A 24,183-nucleotide genomic window follows, 5' to 3' on the forward strand; every position below is an offset into this window, starting at 1 on the left:
GTCTGGGTGTTGAAGCTGTCGTGGATGTCTGCTATCTTGCGGTGAAAGATGGTGGTGAGGGGTCGCACAGGGCTTGCGGCGGTGGGATGTTGTTGGTGTTGGAGCTGGGGTTGGAGAGTTCCTTCACGATGTTGAAGAGCTCCTTGCTATTGTGTGTGTTGTTGTCGAGGCGGTCTTTGAAGGAGGTCCTCTTGGCCGCCCTGATGAGGTGGTGGTGGTTGCGGATGGTGTCCTTGTGTGCTGCATGGCTGTCCGGAGTTTGCTCACTGTGCCATTTCTTCTCTAGTTTCCGGCAGGCTTGCTTGGAGGCTAGGAGTTCTGGGGTGAACCAGCTGGCCCTCTTGCTGGTGTCTCTGTGGGAGGTTTTCTTCAGCGGGGCGAGGGTGTTGGCGCAGTCCTCGATCCAGCATCTGAGGCTGTGAGCAGCGTCGTCGGTGTTGGAAGGTTCGGTGGGTGGGCTGAGAGCGAGTTTTGCGTGTAATTGGTCTTCGTGATATTGCTCCAGCAGCGGCGGGGATCTGTTGGGTACGGTGGTGTGTGGTGGGTTTCTGGAAGGCGAAGTGAATGTAGCAATGGTCGGTCCAGAGGAGTTCGGTGGTGTGGCTGACGGAGACGTGATGTGACTTGGTGCAGACTTTCCCTAATGCAGGCTGAGTTGGCCCCTGCCAGGCTGGAAAGAAAAGGCTTCGCTCTTTACATAGTCCGTCTTCCACATCACTCCCTGCCACCTCTGCAGACGGTAACTAGAGCCCCTCCAGCCATCCGCCACCCCCGTGGAGGGAGGAGCCTGGGGTTCAGTGTTCTCGGGAGTGAGCCAGGGGCAGGCTTAATCTGAACCCAGGCAGGCTCTGCTTCTCTTCCTTCTCGTGCAGAGCGCCACCAACCACGTGGCTACGTGTCAGGGCAGGGTAGAGGACCGCCTGGCCCCATGGGTGCTTCTGTAAAGATCCCCTTCTGTTTCGAAGAGACCTTGTAATTACCGGTAGCATCTCACCAGGCCTACCGGGCTCAAATAGATGCTGCTGGCCAACGACTGCCCCATCGCATCAATGGAGAGGCAATACTGGACAGGCTAGAGGCTACATTGGTCCCTTTACAACTGACCAGAGCTGAGTTATGATCCTAGCTTCCCTGTCTCCTTGACATAACTGTGTTATCCTGGGCAGATCACCTGCCAACAGCGGATCGCAAGTGGTGTAAACATAAAAATAGACTGGACTTTACTTTCCCGCTCGCAAGCGCCTAGATGTTACTCACTTTGTTGTGTAGCTCTGTACAGGTGTTCACATCGCATCAATTATGCCACATTGCATCCTACTGCATTTCAGATCGACAGAACGACGTCTCAAATAATGTTATTCTACAAGAAGAGCTCGTTTTAATGAGTAACCCAGCTTGAAAATTCAGTAAAACAGTAGTTTAGTCTGTATCAGATATATAAGAGGTTGCATTTCTAGAGCAATGATGCTTGTGATTTTATTTCGCATATGTCTGTCTTTAAATGGACCATCTGGTGTATTATGTCACAACAGATCTAGGAACACAAGCTGACATCATCAAACAAACCAATATTCTAGAATGCCTGTGCTAGAGATTGGGATTGCCAATGCTTAGTGATTGTTAGCCATGCAGGACTGGGTAAAGGGAACTGTGGTTTTGCTCTGCACTGGGTGGGCCCTTTAAAGAGTTTTCAAGATGTAGCTAGACGAGTAGACATATGGCGTAATGTATTGTTTTGAAGCCTTTAAAGAAGTTGGACACAATGTAAATTCTGCACTATTAGCATGTAGTGGGGAAAAAATATGTTCTGAAAAAAAAAAAACTAGTCATTGTTGTGGTTCTGGGCGTTGGTGCACCCACCCTAAGCTGAGCAAAACGTTTAAATCTGTACTAATATCAGTCTTCCTTCGGGTCCTACTTGATATGTCTGTTTTCTTTCATAATGAAAAGGGCAAACGTTTAGAACAGTATGAACAAGCATTAAAAATGCAATAGGTCTCGCCTTTCATTAAGTTAAAGCCATTTGCTTTGCTATAGAATACCATTAGCAAAGCAAATGGCTTTAACTTACTCAAAGGCGAGACCTATTGCATGTTCAATGCTTGTTTATATTCCCATAAAGGTTGGAGAGTCGCTTATTTGTCAGGACTCAGAGGTTTTGTTCGATATAAGAAAACTTCCACAGAGAGGTTTGTCCAAGATCACACAGTAGAACGGGATTTATCATTCGCAACTCAGTTCTAAATACATTTCTCAGATTTTCCTTTACATTTGTAAGCTTTCCTTCAGGACAGAACAGGCTTTTTTGTTGTTGTGTGGATTCTTTAACTTGGTAACTATCAGAGCAACATTTTGACAAAGCTTGGGGATATTGTGACTGAATCTGACCAGTATCTTTCGGGATTTTACAAAGAAGATCTGTTAAGATGCTGGCATCATTGGCTGTCTCTCATACACTCTTCCATTGCAAAACACATTTTCCCTATTCAATTTTCCATAGGAATTTTAAACACAGCTGCAGCCGAAACCACTGAACGGATTTTCACTAAATTTGTCAAAAAGCTAGATCTTGGTTTAGAAACAGTAGGGTTTGTGATTTGGTTTAAATCTGTTCAGGAGTTGTTGTGCAATTTAATGCTCAAAAGCTCTGTATGTATAACACAGGGGAGGATCAGTGGAGCCGAAAGATCTCATGCTGAGAACTGATTGGCTGCCACCACATCAACAAGGATGTGGCAGCTGCCATCTTCAGACTCGGGACTCTGTCTTGTGTCTGAGGAAAAGCATAAAAAAGTCTTAAGGGGACAGGGTAAGGATACCCCGACCCCTTAGGCTGGTGGAGGGGTCCCATTGTTCCCCATTGTCCCACATCACGAGCCTTGAGAAGGTCCGGTACCTAATCCCATGGGGCCATAGAGGTAAATAAGGAGGGAGGGCATGCACTCCCCTCCCTGAGCTTCAATAGTCCCTGGGGATCCATCTTCCGGGGCCAAACAGCAGTATTAAGGGAAGGTGCACACAGCTCCCCTATATGAGCCTTAATTGGCCCAGCAACCTCTTTCGCCAGGGGCCTAATGCTTTACAAAATGGGACAGGAGCTGTGTCCCCCTCACTGAACCTGTAAAGGTCCCAAGGACCCTAACCCCGGGTCTGCTCACACACTGTGTCCCAGGGAGCCCCCAACAAGGACACAGCAGTGTCTTGCCCTCAAGGGAACAAGCAGGGAAACAGAAGAATGCTCTCAGCTGGCGGGAGCTTTAAAAATTCTCCTGTCGGTGGGAACAGACTTCTGTTTCCCAGCCCGTGCTCCTCTGGGCAGGGAAACTCAAATTGATCCCATACAGAAGGAGCAAGGAGAAACAATTGCTCCTACCCGACTGAACATAGTGGTTTATCTGTGCCTCGAGTGGGCACTGAGGCACCCACCTGAGGGCAGTAAAGTCTCCGGGAAGGGGGGGTGTGCACCCCCTCCCATTAATTAAAGACACATAGGCCCTTAAGGGAGGTGTTCCCAGTGCTAGAGGAGGCTTGGGGTGGTTTTGCACCCCATCCCCTAATTTAAAAAGAAAGGCCCCTTGGGATGGGGTCCCTGAGGTCATAAATGCTCGGGAAGGGGGCTGCTCACTCCTCCATGAACATTAAAAAAAAAAAGGTTTCCCTGGTGGTCAGCAGCAGGGCCGGACTGGCCATAGCGGGCACCGGGCATTCCCTCGGTGCGCCGCACGGGTGGGGGCAGATCAGCCCTGTAAAAAAATCGACCGCAAACCGGCCCCGGCAAAGAGCTCGGCGGCACCTCCAACCCACCCGAGTGGGAAGGGGGGGCTGGCCGAGCACTTTGCCAGGGCCGGTTGTGGTTCCCAGTCTGGCCCTGGGCAGCAGGACACGGAAATAAATAATAAATGAGAGACAGGAGCCACTTATTTATTATTGCTGCTCATTTATTAGTCACTGCTCCTCCTTCTAACGGCGCCATAAGGAATAAATAAATATACATGAAAAATCACTAGGGCATTATGGGGCACACCTTACACCGAGCAGTAAATATGAAATGAGCAGTTCCTGCCATTAATTTATGATTAATGTTTTTATCTTCAATTTGTTTTTGAAGAGGGTGCCCCAGTGCCCACCCATGGATCCACAACATACTCAAATGTTAGTTGCCAATGTAGGAGCCCTAGTGCCCCCAAGGCCCCTGCTGGCTCCCCAGCCAGCACCCTTTGTGGGTGCCAGAGGGAGCAGGAAATTGTTTTAAAAGTGGGCATGTTCCTCTGCTGCCACCTGGGTGTGATCAAGGTTGTATTCCTTGCCGAGGAGAGTGTGTGCAGATGAAACAATTTCTATCTCCTCATGCCATCTCCTGGGCAGGGCACAGCAGTATCCCGGGGAATTGGTCCTCGGGAAACTGCATCAGGATGGGGACCCTGCAGCCAATCTATAGCAAGGGAGGTTGGCCTGACATTCACGTCGGCCCAAAAATGAACTCTGGCCCAGGAGATGAGATCCTGTGAGGCTTGGGGAGTGAGACCATCCACCCCCCTCCCGAAAATGGAAATTTCTGCCCTGGGGATAGGTATTAAAAATGCTCGGGGGCACCCACCTCCTCTTGTATAAAAAAGAAACTTCCAGTTAAGGGTGGGCGTAAAATCCGTTTCACGGGCGAATTTGCGGATTTTCCGCGATTTCGCGATCCGTGAATCTCGCAAAATCGCGGTAAAATCCGCGAATCAGCGGGGACGAATTTTCAGCCAAGCAAGGGTTACAGCAGCAGGTGCAAAAGTTGAACCTAATTTCTTTGTAACCTTTTACAAAAGGGTTACAAACAAATTATCTTCAACTTGGACACCTGCTGCTAATTGCTTCCTGGTGCCTCGTTGCCTACTTACAACTATTCTCTGACCCTGCTCTGACCCTTGAAGCAGGGTCAGAGAATAGTTACAAGTAGGCAACGAGGCACCTGTCCAAGGAATTAAACTTCATCAGGAAGCACTTACAGATATAAAAAACAGGAAGAAGGGAGAGGATGGCAAATACACCCATTTTGAGTTGTCAGGAGGGGTTAAACTAAAAGAGACCTTTACAGCACAATTTTCATATGCATTTTGCTAAAAATAAAAAGCTGTATGTTCTGTAGGGGCAACTCAGGAATCTGGCCCTTCAGAGATCCGGCCTCTCTTTCTTTCTCTCGTTCTCTCTCTCCCTCTCTCTTTCCCTCTCTTTCTCGCTCTATCTATCTATCTATCTATCTATCTATCTATCTATCTATCTATCTATCTATCTATCTATCTATCTCTCTCTCCCTCTCCCATAAACGACTGCATGGGTAACTTCGCTATGCAAGCGGCTCGCGAAGACGCAAAAATCCCCGCAAACACGCAAAAAACCCTGCGAACACGCAAAAAACCCAGCGAATACGCAAAAAAACAAAAATCCGCAAATTCGTACAAATTCGCAAATTTTGCGGATCGCAAATTCGCAAATTCGCGGATCGCGAATTCGCAAAATTCGCTCATGCTTGCTTCCAGTTCCCTGGCTCCTAGTCTTACCTGGAGGGCTAAGAATTAAAACAGGCAGGAGTCTGCATTTTTATTTTTTTCTCTAAACCACCAAACGAGTTACAAAAAGCACCATTTCTTGACTAAGATATAGCCTGCTGGCAAATTTGGTGTAATTCCTTTAATCTATTTTGACTGTAGCTGTGTCTAATTTTACCCATGGAGAAATGAATGGGGAAAATATGTTTTGGGCCCCCCATTTTTCTCAGCCCATATTTGACAGATCACCCTGAAACTTTCCAGGAAGGAGCTGAGGTGATTGGACTTGGTTTTTAGAATGTTTTGTGAAGATTTGTGCACCGAAGATATAAGCAAGCAAAAAATATTTTCATTACTACCCAGTGGTAACCAACAGACACACACACATGCACCACGCACGAACGCGTGCACGCACACACACATGCACACACACACACACATACTTAAATTAGGCATAAGATTTCTGATGTCACATCCTCATATCCAAAAGAACCATGGAGGCCTACCAACTGGAGACCTAGCTTTTCCAGTGGTCTTTGGCACACTTGCAGAACTGGATGAGGCTTGTGCTGGAGAGGCATTGAAAGAGGTGCAGGATATTTGTATTAGCCATGTTTGAATGCCAGTAGTGAAATTGCCTGGGATTCTATAAGTCTGCACAAAGATGCATTTGTAGGGGTGTGTATACCATAGACTACAATACCAAATGGCACTACAGATCGGATTTGAGGTGCTTTGGCCGAGTTCTGTGTATTGCTCGTGATGAGATAGCGGGGTGCTGCTGGTAGTTTTGAGTTGCACTTGAGCTATTGTTGGTCGCTCCAGGTATTGGATTCGTAGTAGATCTCACACAGTAGAAGTAGGGTAGATCATCATGGCTCTGGGGTTTGGGTACCTCTTTTAAAGGGCAGGTGGTTAATGCTGCGATTTAGGAAAGAGGTACCTTGGAAGAGCTGTTTGTTCTTCCTATTGATTGGATACCAGAGGTTAACACAGCTTAGATTTTAGTTAAATTGATAAGTCTGTGTGTGAATCTCTGCAGTGGAACAGTATAGGATAATGCAGTTCATGGTTCCAGTGCCATGGGAGATTTATTCATAAAGTTTATTGATAACGTTTTATATAGCGCTAGCTAGACCCGTGGGTATCAGAGCACTTTACATACACAAAGGAAAAGAAAAATTGCATAACATCGTAGGACATGAGGATGCATCAAGATATAAGCAAGGACATAATACTTCTGTATCCTGTGAGTTGAGAAAGGCGCCGGTGGTTGACACAGTCAGATAATCAGCACCCTTGAAGGTCAGAGTGAGGGGGGAGTTCATTAGGTTATTAATGCCTAGGTTAGTTGACTTGGTCGGTAAAGTATTGGTTGAGGAGATGTGTACAGTCCTGGTGTTGATGTAACAGCAAATTTTATGCAGGGCATTATTGGTGTAGATTAGTAGGGTGGTGTACATCACAGTATTATAATGTATTGGGACATTTGTATAATGCCTTATAGCCCTGACATGGACAGAGAACACTACGATTTTCATCAGAACTGGGTGTCTTTTGAAGTTTGTGGCTGGTATGATGTCTGGTGTAAAATCACCTATGTGGGAGAGGTTGGTTGAGAGGTGTGAGGCTCAGACATGCATCAAACATGGTGCCACTGCGCTTCTCAGCTTAATTTACTAATTTATTACGTTAGGTTCAGGTCACAAGTCATGATTGACGTGCATTGGAACATCTGCGGCAGATCCACAGTGTATGAATACCACAGGGTGTTTCAAGGCAGGGTTAGGTCTCATCGCCCATGCTGCAGAGTCAGGCTCTCAGTACAGGAATGCCAGAGGGTGCTGTAGGTTAGAACCATATTTATGTCCCAAAAAAAGGAATAGCAAATTGTGCTGAAGGACAGGACTGAGGTGCATAATCAGGAGAGAAGGTCAGCAATAAAGGTTAAAGGAACCTTCCAGTGAATGATATCGTAGTGGGCACGACCCCAAGCAAGCATCCTCAAACAAAGGAACTGTCTGAAAGTCTAGTGTTGGAGTTGGTGAGGCAGAAGACGGTCAAAATAACTTTTGTTTTAAATTCTACGCAACTTAGTCCCTTTAATGGACAAGTGCAGATAAGAGAAGAGGTGCAGCGGTCAAAGGTACCGAGCAAAGATGAGGGATACAGGTGATTACTAAAGGGATAGTGTGGCAGCAGAGAGGTGAAGGAGGAGAGGAAAGATGGACCCGGGACAGACGAGGTGCAGGTGTGGTGGATAAGGTGCAGACTGGAATTGTAGGGGAAGAGGAGAAAAGTGGAGGGGAGAAATAGAAGGAAGGGAGAAGACATATAGGGCATAGGTGCAGTGGGATTCTACCAGGGAGGGGAACAGTGAAAAGAGAGTGGAGAGGACCATAGGAGAAATGAAACATGGAAAGTGTAGGTGGGAGATGCAGTGATAGCTGGAAGGTGGAGCAGAGTGGTGAAGGGGGTGGTGAAGATGCAAGGGTAAGGGAAGAGGAGGTTGAGAGATGATGGGAAGACAAGAAGCAGAGATAAGAGGTGGGGGCATAATAGCATAAACCAAATTAGGGCCCACCACCCAGTCCCAGCAAATTGTGTGAAATAGGTAGTGGATCCACGCCAGATGCTTTATTTAGTGTGAGCTCCACAAACATCTGTGACATCACAGCGACAAGCCTAGAATATATGTTTGAGTGCTGCATTGTATAGGTTTTCACACAGGAGTTCCATTATCCTAAAAGACCTGTCCTGTATAGGTATGTAGTAGATCACCCAGCATTCAGATTCCTTCATTGTATAGCTTTGTGTGGGTGACAGTGATGTGCAAATGGGTCGTCAATGTGTAGATGTGAAGGGAGTCAGTTTAATGCCTGAATTGATCTGCACTGTACAGGCATATACAGGATAACATCTACGCATCTACCAGGCCATATTCTGTAGATGTTAAAGTATTACATGTGCATGTACACGTGCTCACATTAGTGCCTATATGGATCTACATTGCATAGATTTCCAAGTGACACATAAATGTCATTGTGTATCACTGTTGGGTAGAGCATAATGTTAATATAAAGATCAGGGGTTTCCAAATTAGGGCCATCAGGGCCAGATGTTTATGGTAATCTGGAACAATGTAAATAAGATCAATTTAGATCCATGTTGTGTCAATTTATCCACTGCGATATTATGAAAACCTGGCATGGATTTGTCCATAGTGAGACTAATTTATACACCTATGTTGCATATGGACCTGGCTATATATATATATGCGTGTAGGGATAACATTAATTTATACATGAACCCGTGTAAATGTGGTGGGGATCACATGAATGTCTTACTTGATCTGTATTGTGAAGATATGTTGAGGATCACACAGGTATATGCATGCCTGTGTGTTGTAATGATGTGCTGGGACCATGTTAATATTGTCATGTACCGCCATGAAGCAGCTGATCTTTTTTTATCGGATAAGTTTGATGTTCACACATTTCAAGGATTCTAATAAAGCCAGTTAGAACCTTTTGGGGGCCACGGATATGTGATGATCAAGAGGATCCAAGGAGTATCGTCTTGATCCCTGAATTCATCAATTACATTAATAAAATTGTTCTGTTGGTCAGTAGTATTGATTGCAAAAAGTTTCTAAAACACCTTGTTATTTTTCCCTCTGCAGGAAGCTGACACAGATGATAACCAAGGAACGCTTGGCTTCGACGAGTTCTGCGCCTTTTACAAGATGATGTCTACGCGGCGAGATCTATACCTACTGATGCTCACCTACAGCAACCACAAGGATCATCTGGACATCGATGACCTGAAGCGCTTCCTGGAGGTGGAGCAGAAGGTAATTTTAACTGCAAGCATGAAGAAGGGGCTTCTGATCCTGCCAATCTGCTCTGATCTTTATGCTTTGCTCTTCAGCCTGGGGCTCGACGATTATTTCTCGATCTTGATTTCTCATAGAGCCCCTGCGTGTCCTTACTTGGTGATTTGTTATTAGGAAAGAGCTTACGGAGCATCGAACATGATTGGTTAGGGACCGTGAAGGGCTCTAAACGTTGAAATTGAGAGAATAGCAGAGAAAGGAGATATAACGTTGGAACAAGGAGAAAGTGAGAGTATGGGACAGGCACAAAGGTTATAAGTGGTTGCTCAGTCATTGAGAAGGGAAAAGGCACAGTTCACTTCTTAAGTGTGATAATGTGTTGAGCCGCAACGAAACAGAACTGTAAAACTGGGACATGGAAAGTGCAATGAAGGTTGGATGAAAGTCAAAGTAAAATTGAAGAAGAAGTGAAGCCCCATGATCTTATCAAACATATGTTAATACCATATTAGTTGAACCAGGATCACATTTAGCCATACCTCTTTAGATGAAATAAACTATTTTTTACACCTTTCTACCTCCCTAAATTTGTGTTTGACATAAAGCTTGTCGAGAGATGCATTGCAGAGTATCAGAGTGTGAGGTTATGGTTTGCCACAATGTGAGATAACGATTTGATTTATTTAATTTTTTATTATATACTGAAGAACATTGCTCAACTAGCAGAATGTTTAACAAACATTTACAAATTTACACTAAGAACTAACTTATACGTAATACTGAAGTCATAGTAAATGTATGGTATTTTCATATGAGTGTTAGTGGAAACTGAATGATCATTCCACGGTTCAGCTCAAGTAGAGGACAGAATCGTCTCAACATTTCCAATATTCCCAATGTGATGGGACATTAGGTGATTTTCGACCGACTAGAGATTGTACTGGTTCAACAGATCTTAAATAATTTGTTTGTTTTTTAACAACTTCTTTTGAGATACATATCACACACATGGTGTATCAAACCTGCTGGCAGAAAATGCAAAAACATAGGGAGCTACCAAAGGTCTAAATTTAAGACTTTACCTGGAAAAGACCTTGTGAAAAATAAACACCAGCATAAACTTGTTCGCCACAAGTAGCCAACGCTGGGTGGCTATGGAAGGGTTGATGTACAGCACAAACTGCTTTGAAGGTTATATGCTGGGAGAGATATGTGATATTCAATAGGTTGAAGGTCATGGAATTCACATATTTATTAAACTGAATACGTTGTTGATGAATGGTTTTGAGAGAGATAAAGAACCTATTTGAGCTTTCAGGTCCTGTTTTTATTTTTTAGGTTTCGACTAAACCCCCACATACAAAATAGTTTTCTGTTTTCCTTCTCATCTCCCAATTGACCAAAGTTTAAGTTTTCGCATGCCGTTTTTCTCACTGCCTAGGCATTTTATGTGCTTACTGGTAAGTGATTGTGCAGCAGATTTTGCCTTCATTAGTACACTGTATAGAACCCATATGTAAACAGCTTTGTCGTTTGTCATTTTGGCACGGTCTGTATCACGCCAGCTGGCCATCGCGTTTTTATCAGGGGCGTATATTATCATCACGTTCTCTTCTTTGCCTGATTGCTCTAAAAGAGGCAAAACAATGGCTTCAAATTGTCCTATTTCCCCCCCTGAGTCAGATGATGGCCCGTTAGTGATGGTGACCGAAGCTCCTGCTGGGATTGTTATAATCTGGTCATATATGGGAGTGTCGTATCAGTCTTTCGTTTTTGCAATTTCGAGCACTGATCATCTGGCACAGCTCCATGGGATCCTGGGGTTACTCATGTAGTCCGTCGGCTAGATTGACGACTTTGGTGCTGGAAGCCAGGGTTCGAGCCTTGGGGTCGCGTCCACATCCTGTGATTCTGGGCAAACCAGTTAATCTCTCCGTGCCTGAATGTGTAACGTAACCGGTGCTCGTGTATAGCGCTCCAATACCTTCGGGTCGAGTTCGCGCTATGTAAATCTGCAATACATTTTTTTTTTTTTTAAAGTGAAGAGCAGACTGGCAAATATTTGATAGGACTCCGTGTGTGGGCACTCTTTTAGAGGTACAAATATGCATAATCCACTATCTATAATACATCACCTCCCCATTCCCCATCTTGAAATTGCCACAAACCTTACCTTTGACTTATTCAATGCTATATCAAAAGCAAAATGGCTGCTATGTGTTCTTTCAACCTGAATGAATGAATGAATGAATGTTGGATTTATAGAGCACGTGGTTACCCGGAAGCGTCCCAGCGCTGTACCACTGGGGAAGCCGTCCTGGCTTTCCCTGTGAGATGATCCATTTACAGGGCATTCCCAAGGTGCAGCCAGGCATCCCCGGCAGTGATGGGGCCAGAGTGGAGAATAAGCAAGCTATTGCCCAGAGTTGCAGCGTGGGACCCCATGGTTAGAGTGGCACCGAGGCAAGATTTATCGGGCCCGCTGACATTGGTCCTGCACCCGGCCGCGTCAGGACTTGAACCCTGGTCCCGGGCCGACCTCTGCCTCCGGATCTGCCACCTCTAACCGTTGAGCCACACTTCTCCCTGTGTGTATTACTGCTTCATTATGTTTGCTGTCCTGCAGGTGGGCTAACGTACATGTACATCCGGCGTAGCACAGATAGCCTTCCTAAGTACTATACATGATCCCCGACAGCACTTACCTTCAACCCACCTCTTACAGGACACGAATAAAAAACTGCATAAACACGGACATCCACCACAGCTCAGCTATAACAAATAGCTGGGTACAGCATGCTTCCAAAAGCACTTTCCATGAAAACACACATGAAAACATCCAACACAATACACCCATGCTATAAGTTCCATATCAATATGTTCAAAAACAGCACACACCATTGAAAATAACAATGGATAAAACGTGCAACTAATCAGAACATATTGCACACATCAAGCACTACACATATCTGTCACATAGCTGATTAACAATATGTGTAAAATAGCACAAGTCCTACCAGATGCACCATAAGCTAAACAATCATCAGAACAGGTTACATAGAGCTCCTTACACCAACCAACACATCCCAGACAGGCCAGTAGATGAATATCATGATTTCATGACGGTACTATTAATGCCAGTTAATATGCTCACATAAGAAGTGGTGAGGCTATTGAAAAGCCAATCATCCAGGGCAGAAACTAAACGTTAGCAAGAATTCCACCCACACCCACTAAACTGAACTGCATGATCGAGCTATACATTACTGAAACACATCTCTTTCAAACAGCCCTAGGGCCACAAATAAGTACTGAGTAACCACTCATAAAACCCACTAGACACGCCTGGATGAGCCTCATTATGAGTGATGTAGGTGTGACCACCCAGTTTACACACCTACACTCTATAATCCCCAGGGAGTGTGCAAATAGCATGAGAAAAATCCTCAAGTGCTCTATGCTTTCAGCAAGTGCAGAGGCAGGGAGTTCTCTACATGTAAATACATTAAATATGGAGAAAAAGAAAAAAGTTACAAATGCCAACTACCTCGACACCAAACTAGGAGTACTTTCTGTCTTCACCTTACGTATTTGTCGAAATGTATATAGCGCAAACCTAGAAAGAGAGTGGCTGATCCCTGCACTTCACTATGAGCTTGGGAAACAAGATGGTGTGCATTAATAGGGTATTTTGTACATTTTAAGCTGTAAAACTACATTTCATTTAATATGTTTAAAACTACATTACAATTTTCAGTTTTTAGGTACATGGGGGTTACTTTTTGCACATCCACATTTTTTTCAATTAAACATAGATGCCAAGATTAAAAACCTGATCTCTAAGTTCCAAAGTGTGCATTGTAGCCACTAGACTGCATTTCCAAGAGAAATTAAGGAAATTGAATCATTTCGGGAAATCCATGGCTTTCATGGAATTCTAAAACATTCCTTGGGGTTCTGTAAATCATGCAAAATGTAGAACTTGCAGAAGGAAACCTATGACTAATAGATTTCTGATTTTTTGTTAATTAAGCCATCAAGGGCCATATGTAGTTAAAACAGTTTTTGAGATGCTCAAAGTGCGATTTTTAAGGAATCACAATTAGAGAATCTCAAAACTCAATGTAGGTAGGATTTGCAAAATATTTTGCAAATCCTACATATTCCTTGTTTGCGAATCGCAAATTGAGATTCGCAAATTAGGAATACCTTCCCATTCATTCCTATGGGGTAGAAGGCCCATAGGAATGAATGGGAAGATATTCTCAATATGCGATTCTCAATTAGAAAATCACAAATTGAGAATACAATTTCAAAGTTGCAAGGGTGTCAATAGGACACCCTGTTGCACACCTGAAATAAGCATGTATGCACTTGTGGTGCACATACATGCGCTAAGGGCATGTATGTGCACCAAATGGAACTTTGAAAAATGCAAAAAAGTGCATTTTTCAAGAAAATCGCAAATTAGCACCAACCTGAAGTTGGTGGTAATATGCGATTCCTTAAGCCAAAATCGCACAACTTGGGTCCGTCCTACATTGCATTTAGGAATCGCAATTTGGGATTCCTTAAATGTATTAGCAAAATAGGGAATTGTAAATTTTGCGATTCCTTTTTTGCGAGTGGGTTTTTCTCTGCTATGTAGCACACTGCCCAAATTGCGAATGCAAACACTGAATATCTGCACATTTCAGCGTTGGCTTCCTACATATAGCCCCAAGTGCTGTCGTCCATGTCACATCTGATCATATGTACTTTCAAGAGATAGGGTATCTTACAGCCCCGTTTACCGTGGAGAGTTTCAATCTAAGAAAATATGATGAAATGAGGATAAAGTAGGTCTTAGTGTTTGAATGAAGGAAGGAAGTCAAGAATAGTGTGTGAATGTCAGAATGGAGAAGAAGAATTGAAAGTCATTAAAATGGAGGTGGGGATGGCAGAGACTTGGGGCCAGATGTAGGTAATTCCTATTTACCGACTCTTAAATACTGAATTATACCGGTTCGGTATTTAAGAGTCGGTAAATAGGAAGGGGGGAAATGTAGGTAATTCGAATTTAAGAATTACCGAATCGGTAGGATTCGGTATTTACCGATTCACTAAATACCGAATCGGTATTGCCCATTGATTCCTAGGGACCATGAAGCCCATAGGAATCAATGGGCAATACCGATTCGGTATTTACCGAATCGGTAAATACCGAATCCTGCAAGGGTGTAGGGGGTGTCACTTTGACACCCTCTAGCACCCCAATTCCGATCTTGTGTGCCATGTGGCACACAGACATGCCCTAAGGGCATGTCTGTGTGTCACATTGCACAGGTGTGCATGCACAGATGTGCATGCACACCTGAATTCGGTATTTTACCACCCAATAGGATTGGGTGGTAAAATACAGATTCTTAAGGGCCTGTGGCACTCTTAGGAGTGCCACCTACATGTGGATTTACCGAATCGGTAAATATACCGATTCGGTATTTTACCGATTCGGTAAATTTACCGATTCGGTAAATTTACAGAATCAGTAAAATATAGGCCCCCTACATCTGAAAACCCTAATACCGGTCGGTAACGGACGAATTCGGCCGTTACCGACCGATATTAGGGCTCCTACATCTGGCCCTTGGTCCCTCACTGTGAAATGACAAATGAAGACAGGCACATAATACTCACTTCAGCTCACAGATTTGTTTGTTTCAATTACCTCTAAGTTTTTAATACTTCTTTCCCTGTTCTGAAGCTATGTTTGTCCAAGCAGGACACCAAATCATGTGTAGATGTCTGGAGAGGAAGTACCTGGATTCAGGGGCGCCTCCTCCGTTATAGTGGAGGAGCGTCGCTCCACTGAAATGCCCCCAGTGATGGAAAATAAAATGGTAATTAAATTAATTCATTACCATTTTAATTTTTTGCCACCCCGTCCCAAACGGAGTTTCGGTACGGGGCTGGGCCGCTGCTGAATGGCAGCAGGGAGGAGGGTGGACTGCCTTTTGCTCTTTGATTAAAATGTGCATGTCTCTTTGAACGGCCGTCTTGTAACGGCCAGCCACACATGGGCACTTTATACCTCTCTAACTCAACTGTCTTAAGACAGCAGTTTTAGAGAAAGAAAACACCCCCAGTAGTTTTGTGAGCGCTGATAGAGGCCACTCCCACCAATCCTGGTGCTGCTGTGACACTGTGAGAGCAGGACCCGGATTGGTTAAGAGAGTTAGCTGGAGCCCTGGAGTTACGAGGAAAGAAGATGGAGTGAGGACGCCGCAGCAGCAACCACGGTAAGTACATTTTAATTTTATTTACATAATTGTTTTCATTTTGTAAAATCACTCACCCACCCACCACCCATTTGCCGCCTCTCCACTCGCCGAACTTGGCAGCCGCCACTGCCTGGATTACAGGCCATAGCCTATCTACAGTCCTGGCAATCTATGGTCTAACAGTGGCTGCATTCAGACAGAAAAGCCAGCTCGCTTTTCATGATTTACAGAATTAAAACGTAGGGTAGAGCAATAAGGCATCCCCTGGAGCCCATCTTGACTCATTCTGGGTGGTGCACTAGAAGTGGACAGGAAACTACCTGGGGAAATAGTGATACCACACTGTCACAATAATACCACATGTCTTCCTTGATTCAAGGTGTGCAAAGTCATAAAGTTAGGGTTATCCCTCTACCCCCGCCAGTTCCGCCAGGTTTTTTCTGGTGTATATCGTGAAAGGAATTACGGGGGAATAGTGCTATATTTATGTCAATACTCTCAACGAGTCTCATAGCAAAGTTTTTCAAGTACCATTAACAAACTATCTCTAATTTGTCACACCAAAAAGGCCCTTCTAATAAACCAGGCATTTATTCCCCTTCTAATTCCATTATCCCGCGAGCTAAAGCCTACTAGGAAACTTTTTCAGGGTTTGATGGATTGTTTATGCATAGTCTTTGACTGAGGAGCAAATATTTTCCCCTTCTGATATAAAAAGTGGCGGGGGTAGGGGTATTATGTTCTTCAAAAGAAAAATAAGAAACATCATTTTTGTTTGTTGACTTTCAGTCGGTCCTATTTTTTCCGATTAATAGCAGAACAAAGAGAAATAGACCCACTAGGTTGATGACATTGTGAGAGTCACGAGTAAATAAACAGAATACAGATAGCGCATGTCGACTGTCGAGTACGAGAGGAAGCTGTTTAACACTGGTGCTCTCTGCTAAAGGGCAGTTGTGCAGCGGCAGCGTTACAATGGCCCCACGGGGCAGCCATGTCTTGATTCCCTAAAGTATACAAAACAGTGATGGATGGAATACTTCAATTAATGTCAGTCACTGGTAATTACTAGGCCTGGGTGGTAAATTCCGTTCTGCTTGCAGAATTTGGATAATTTCGCGTTCCGCGGAGAACGCGAAATTGCCCAAAATTCTGCGTTCCGCGACTTCACGAAATTTTTTGCTTGTTCGCGTTCTCAAATGCGTGTTCGCGAGATATTCCCCCCGAGCACTCAAACAGCGTTTGCGAACAGTAAAAAAGCACCGCGAACAAGCAATTTCGTGTGTTCGCAGAATTTCTGCGTGTTCACAGAGATTTTTTACCGTTTCGTGGAGATTTGCGTAAATTCCGCCCACCCCTAGTAATTACTCTGAACGGCTTTCCAATCCATCGTTATGTTGCACACCATGTCATCTCAGACCAGCCCGAACTGTCTAGGAAGGTCCTCCCTGATCTGGAACACAAGAAACACCGGGCCGGTTTCGCCCTAGTTATGGGCTCATCAGCCGGGTACAGCTTGGTTCCAGTGACACGGTGTGTGCAGGACTCACGTCTGGCCATACCCAATGATCTATTCAAGCATTCCATGCATCACTGTTTTGTAAACTTCTAGTGTCTCCCTAAGTGGGACCAGTATGCCCAGACATGGGCCCCATGCACACCGTGTAACTGGAACCAAGCTGTACCTAACTGGTGAGCTGATAACTATGGCAAACCCAGTTCTTGGTTGCTTTTGTTTCAGTTCATTGAGGACCTGGCTTAGTAGTTTGGGCGGGAATGTTCCTATTTGAGCAGGGTCAAGACTGATTTGCATATGGCTGGGTCCAAACTGAGGAGGCATGGTGTGCAAAATAATATTGGACTGGGATGCGGCCCGAGTGATTACCAGTGGCTGAGGTTAATTCAGGCATTCTATCCACCACCGTTTTTATACTTAATGTCTTGATTCCCTGCAGCGTGTGGGATTCAGATAATCAGTTCCTGGGTGACAGAAAGCCAGGTTTCTCCAACCTTTTCTATAATGAGCTGCTTTTGATCAACGGAAATCAACAAGAGCTCCTAATAAATATGAGCACATTCAAAATAGCACCCAAGTGAGACGTAATGACACCCCAGCAACCCAGCGCATCAAGTAGGGTTCTCCAAAGTAATTTCATTCAAATGCTTTAGTGATGTGAAATTTCTGCATAACAATGATGACAGCACAGTCATAGCAACGAGGCCTGGAGGCTACCATCTGAGCATAAATTGTCACGGAAATATCCGATTTAAATATGTTGTGCAAATGCATGCATCATGTCTCCAAACATCAGTTTATGAGTTTCTGAAAATAAACACATCTAGCTATCAAATACAAGTTTACTTGATTAAAAAAAGCTCCACATTCAACTCCAGCTATGTTTTCAGTTTGTCAAATATATACATGTGGTACCCAAAGGCCAGTGTGTTATTTCACACCAAGTATTGGTTTACTGTAAACCTGCTTCACATAGATATGTTCAGCTTCACATTCTTACGTGTTACTATCACTTGCCATAGATGGGTCCTAAGTATGCCACAGCGGCATGCAATATGCCAAAAATGTCCACCATTATGATAGCGCCACTGCTTTATCAGGACTGGGCACTATAACACAAAGGGTGCCCACAATGTGTCAATAATATGCCATCATTGTGCCCGGAGTCACTATCATTATGACAGGGGTAGCTATGTTCGGACCAAGAAATCCACCATGTGTCAAGGATGTCTGCCAGTATGTCAGGAATGAGTTCCACTATGCCTTGGGTGGCTATACTAACCACAGGATGCCCAATGTTGGAAGAACATCCACTGTTATGCCACATGCTCCTTACATCAGACATGGCCACGATTAGGCCAAGGATGTTCCTAATATGTCAAGATGAATACTCCTTATGTCAGGGACACCATTATGCCAGGCATGACCACCATTGGGTCACTGCTGTATAACAAGAGTGCAAGTAGATGCAAGGTATTGCCACCAGAGAGTGTTACCACACACACACATGTGTGCACACTGCAAGCTCATCATGCCCGTTTTCACTCCTGTTTTGACCATTGATTTTCTTGTCTGATTCCAGGCTCAATCTACTTCTAGTATCACAGTCCCTTACTCAAGCCTCTCCACTCTGTCTATGACTGGCGTTCCTGTTTTATAGGCACAATTTTCACACACTGACTGTAAATGAATTTGAACAGCCTGCATTCCACATTGGGATTGGTGGTGTTGCAGACTCTGGACTGGGTATATGTATACATGCGCTCTCCATTGGTTTTGCCAGTTGCCATTCTGGTCGTTTTGAGTTCAGTGTTGCTTGTTACAGTAATGTTCAGGAGTGGTGTTGTTCAACTTCAGAACCTCTAAATTAGGTACTGGGCTTGCCTTGGATACAGGTCTGTGAGCTACCTAAGAGCAGCTGGAGAGTTACCAATTATTCGCATGATAGCAAACCCTAAGCTACACTTTACCTTGGTGCAGAATTGGCCATAGTCGGAAAACTGCACACCTTTGTGAAAGGCAAGTTACCCTATTTTGCTTATAACGTCGCCCATCCGAATTTGAAACTGAAGAAAATTAAAGATTGGGGGGAGGAATGAGAGTAGATTCTCAAAGACAAAGATGCCCAGTAACTGTTTAGTGTTTTGCAAAGTATAAGAAGCAAATACAATTTTTTGATTCTCGATAAAGTGCAGTTTTCTCTGCTACCTCCAGTGACAAATAGAAGTACAATTAAATGAGGGCACATCTCACCCTCACTGCTGATTGGAATGAAAGGTACATTATTCTCCTCAGGTACACAAAGAAATGTTACTGGATGTACATGGGTAAAACCTGAGAATATGTGGAGGGTAATTGGCAAGGAGTGGGCATTGTTGTCACATTCTGTGTTTCCATCTTACAAAAGCATTGTTCCACAGTCTGGTGAATGCAATAGCCTGCCTAGCAGAGGAAGGAAAAAGACAAATTCCTTCATAGATGTTAGACAAGGCCTAGGGCAGACATATAAGTACCATCCAGTAACAACAAACAGAGGAAAGGAGAAAAAGCAGCACACCGTGTTAACAGAGAGGGAAATTGCAAACTCCGATGGCTTGGAAGTTAATTTGCTGTCTATGATTATGTATATCTCCTGGTTCTTTTAGCACTGTCAAGTGTCAATGCCAAGTGCAAAGTGGTACATAGTTCCTTTCCCTGACATATAAGTGCAATTTTCTTTTCAATTACTTTTTTCTGTGACCATTGAATTTGGTAACTGCTTTGTCCAGAGGACTTGAGCAAGTCTTAAGTAAGGAGTGGCAGAGATGTCCATAAGGACTAAGGGGCATATTATCAAGGGGGTTTATCTCCGCTTTTTTGGCTTTAAAAGCAAAGAAAGCGGAGATAAAATTATCTCCCTATTACCTAGCTGTCGCTAACACCAGTTAGCGACAGCTAGTAGGAGATAGCGACCATCTTGGGCCCCACTTTGCATGTCAGTGATATTTATCACTAATGACATGCAAAGTGGGCGTGCCAAGATGTTAGCGACTGGAAACAGTCGCTATCATCGCTATCTCCTATTACCAACTCTTGGAGATATTTGCGCTAAGCGCGAATATCTCCAAAAGCTAACACCTGCCCTGAGCAGTTCTTAGCTATGTTATCCAATGGGAGGTGGATAACATGGCTAAGAGCATTAGCCCGGTAAAGCATGAATATCGCTGACTTTTCAGCGATATTCATGCATTGCGGCCGATTTTTATTGCATTTGCGATAAACCATGGTAATGCCAAGGTTTATCTGCGATAAAAATCGCCGCAGCACAGCGGTACATTTTTGTCTCTAACCAAGCAATAGCGATAATTATCGCTATTGCTTGGTAATATGCCCTTTAGTAATCTCGCACAATTTCGTAATTTCACATTTGCCTGTTGTAGGAAACTAGGGTTTTGTTGCAGTTGTCCCCTCCACCGTTTACCCACATTTTAGGTCTCGTGGCGATAACCGCGCGAAAGCACGGTCTCGCCAGAGACCTATAGTCACCGGCTCAGCTTCCCAGGAGACAAGAGATGGCCACTCGCATCTTCAAGAATCGGATAGGAGCGGGCCGCGCGCGCGTGTGCACATCTCTTGTCTCCTGGGAAGCTCCAACACACACAGTCACACCTCCCCCTGCTTTCGCACACACATGCGCACACACAGAGACACACACACACGAGTGCACATGCACGCACGCACACCAGAGACACACACACACTGCTCCCCCCGCCGCGCACACACACACTAATTTTGTCTGCACACACACTGTGTAAACGTTGCGCCCACCACAAACTTGAACAATGCCATATGAGTGGTCCTCCAGGTTTCTGGGTACTGGCTTAAACGGAACGAATCAGCGTGCGCCGGAAGGTGCGGTGCGTAATCATTTATTCAATAAACATAAGCTGTATTGTACGCCCTGTAAATGGAAAACACAGATTTCACACAACATGGGGCGATATGGGACAGAGGAGCATGCTTGGTCAACAGGAATGACCGGCGACGTCACTTCTATCAACGGACCACACGAAGGTCCTGCTTAGTTATTCAAACACCGTCGGTGCGCAGGTAGCGCGCGCATACCATTCGCAAGGGGGTGGGGGTGTAAAATGACCGACTGCTTTAGTGGTTACCTGGGCACGGCGGTTAGCGAGGTCCCTTGCGGTGCATTCTGAGTTGCGCTCTATGTTGAGCGCTCACAGCAGGTTTTGTTTTCCCACGTAAGCCGCATTCCGGAGAGGCCCCCGTCGGAATCTCTATCTGATTTGGGAAGCCCTGCGGTGACTGGCATTTCCCGAACCCGATTGAGCAAGAGGCTCTATACTCGTTGTATGGGAAAAATACCAAAACAAAGGAAGGACTATGAGTTTCAAACGACATAACCTAGTCTTACGGAAAAAATACAGGGATAAGTAAGTATATGAAAACGAAGGAGGGACTAGCGAGTTTGTAATTAGGGCTCACAGGTTTAGGGTATTTTTTTTAAAACATTTCCGTCGGCATTTATCCGTCTTTATTCTCTTTCCATCTTATTGCTAGTTCTCAATATTTATTTAGTGTTTTTAGAAGGAATGGAGTCGTAACATTTTATACATATTTAGTGTTTTGAGAAGGAATGGAGTCGTAACATTTTATATTTCCTTATTTATTTAAGTGATAAACATGCATGAGGCCTCCCACATGTTATCAAATTAAGCAGCCAAACTCTTTTGTGCTGCCCGTCACCATCTACACCCGTTTACAACCATGCATCTTGTACATTCATACATTTTTTTACTTTACACATCATTCGGGGTCAGCACCACATCACTCGGGGACACCACCACATCACTCGGGAACACCCCCACATCGCTCAAGGGCGCCACCACATCACTCGGAGACTCCACCACTAATCACTCGGGGACACCACCACATCACTCAGGGTCACCACTCCGGGGCACCACCACATCACTCGGGAACACCACAACATCACTCGGGGACATCACCACATCACTCAGGGACACCACCACATCACTCGGGTACACCACCACATCACTCAGGGACACCATCACATCACTCAGGGACACCACCACATCACTCGGTGACACCACCACTCATTACTCAGGGACACCACCACTCATCACTCAGGGGCACCACCACATCACTCAGGGGCACCACCACATCACTCAGGGGCACCATTCAGGGGCACCATCACATCACTCGGGGACACCACCACATCACTCGGGGACACCACCACATCAGTCGGGGACACCACCACATCACTCAAGAACACCATCACATCAGTCGGGGACACCTCCACATCACTCGGGGACACCACCACATCACTCGGGGACACCACCACTTCACTCGGGGACACCACCACATCACTCAGGGCCACCACGACATCACTCAGGGGCACCATTCGGGGGTACCACCACATCACTCAGGGGCACCACCACATCACTCAGGGGCACCACCACATCACTCAGGGGCACCACCACATCACTCGGGGACACCACCACATCACTCGGGGACACCACCGCATCACTAGGGGATACCACCATATTACTCGGGGACACCACCGCATTGCTCGGGGACACCACCACATCACTCGGGGACACCACCACATCAGTCGGGAACACCACCACATCAGTCGTGGACACCTCCACATCACTCGGGCTAATCAGGCCTCAGTTCCAGTGCTCCTTCCTTAAAAGAAAGGGATGTCTGATTGTTTCACTGTTGGCTAAGAGGGTCCCTAGTACAGGGTGCCTCAGGTACCTAGGCCATGAGTACTAAAGAGGGTCCCTAAGGGCTGCAGAATATCTTATGCCACCCTAAGGGACCCACACCCAAATTCCACACAGATTGCCATTGCAGCCGGTGTGACATGGTGCAATGGCATCAGCAGATATGCCCCTGTAATGTTTATGTTCAATGTTGGATATTACAAGTGGGCAGGGTAGTCATCTTAAGGTTAGTACTAGGCACTGGTCAAAACAAGTTTCCCATCTGTGTAATGGCTTCACTGAAATCTATGGTGTTTGGTATCAAACGCCTCCTAATAATAAATCCACAGTGCTTCCAGTATTGGAATTATTAATACAGGCACCTAGACGCTACCTTAGAGGCACTTTCTGAAACCTACTAGTCTTCTAGTGTGCTGGCTGACTAATCCGGTCAAGTCTGGCACAGCAGAGGCATTTCTGACACCCCTAGGAGGTGAGAACCCTGCTCCCAGAGGTTAGAAACAATAACTGCTCTGGCAGGAGGTGTTTACACATCCTCAAGCAAGATGACTTGTAAATCATCAGACTGCGGCAGGGAGCTCAAATTAGCACACTTGATAAGCAAACCTGGCTTCTCCCAGACCTGGGAGATTCTAATCCCTGCCCTGAGGCCCATTTGGCACCAGGACTAGTGAGGAATTAGCAATGCAAGGATGCGTTGTACCTCCAGGCTAGTCCCACCCCTAGGAAGAGCTACCTGAAATGCTGCTGTTGCAGTGTTGTGATTGGCTTAGGGAAGGGGAGGGAGGCTGCCTGCTTCCGGTTCCACTGGACCCGGCCAGGAGCTGTGATGGCGCGGGAACCAGGAAGGTAGGTTTATTCTACTTCTTTTTTAATTAAATTACCCCCTGTACGAACCTCTATGCGACCCCCCACCCGGGAGTCATGCCAGCCAAAACTGGATATGAAGAAACACCACAGTAGCCTGAAATAGTGATAGTAAGACCCAGAAGCAGAAGGATCAGCATTGAGAAAGACAGAGACTGCCAGAGAGAGCAACATAGAGAGAAGGGAGTAGGAAGTAAGAGAGAGAGAGAAGAGAGTGAGAGAGCATGAAGAAAACAAGACAAAGATGGAGTTACCAGTGGCAATACTGAAAGGGACAGAGAAAGAAACAGCGGAAGGCAGAGCGGCCCATCAGGGAATATAGACAAAGAGAGACACAAAGGGAAGAGAGTGAGAGAGAGAGAGAGAGAGAGAGAGAGACGCAGAATTGTGACCAGATGTACTTGCCAAGAGAAGAAATGGAGTG

The 24,183-nt window shown here is 45.1% G+C and overlaps 1 protein-coding gene across 1 annotated transcript in view; it reads left to right on the forward strand.

Moving 5' to 3' along the window:
- PLCH2 (phospholipase C eta 2) overlaps nucleotides 1–24,183 on the forward strand; it is a 548,160-nt gene that overhangs the window by 155,079 nt on the left and 368,898 nt on the right. The window contains exon 4 of the mRNA XM_086921546.1: nucleotides 9,214–9,384. Coding sequence (XP_086777672.1) covers nucleotides 9,214–9,384 — 171 coding nt within the window. The remainder of the gene's footprint in view (nucleotides 1–9,213; nucleotides 9,385–24,183) is intronic.

Source organism: Lissotriton vulgaris, chromosome 5 (genome assembly GCF_964263255.1).
Source record: "Lissotriton vulgaris chromosome 5, aLisVul1.2, whole genome shotgun sequence".
Taxonomy (NCBI): domain Eukaryota; kingdom Metazoa; phylum Chordata; class Amphibia; order Caudata; family Salamandridae; genus Lissotriton; species Lissotriton vulgaris.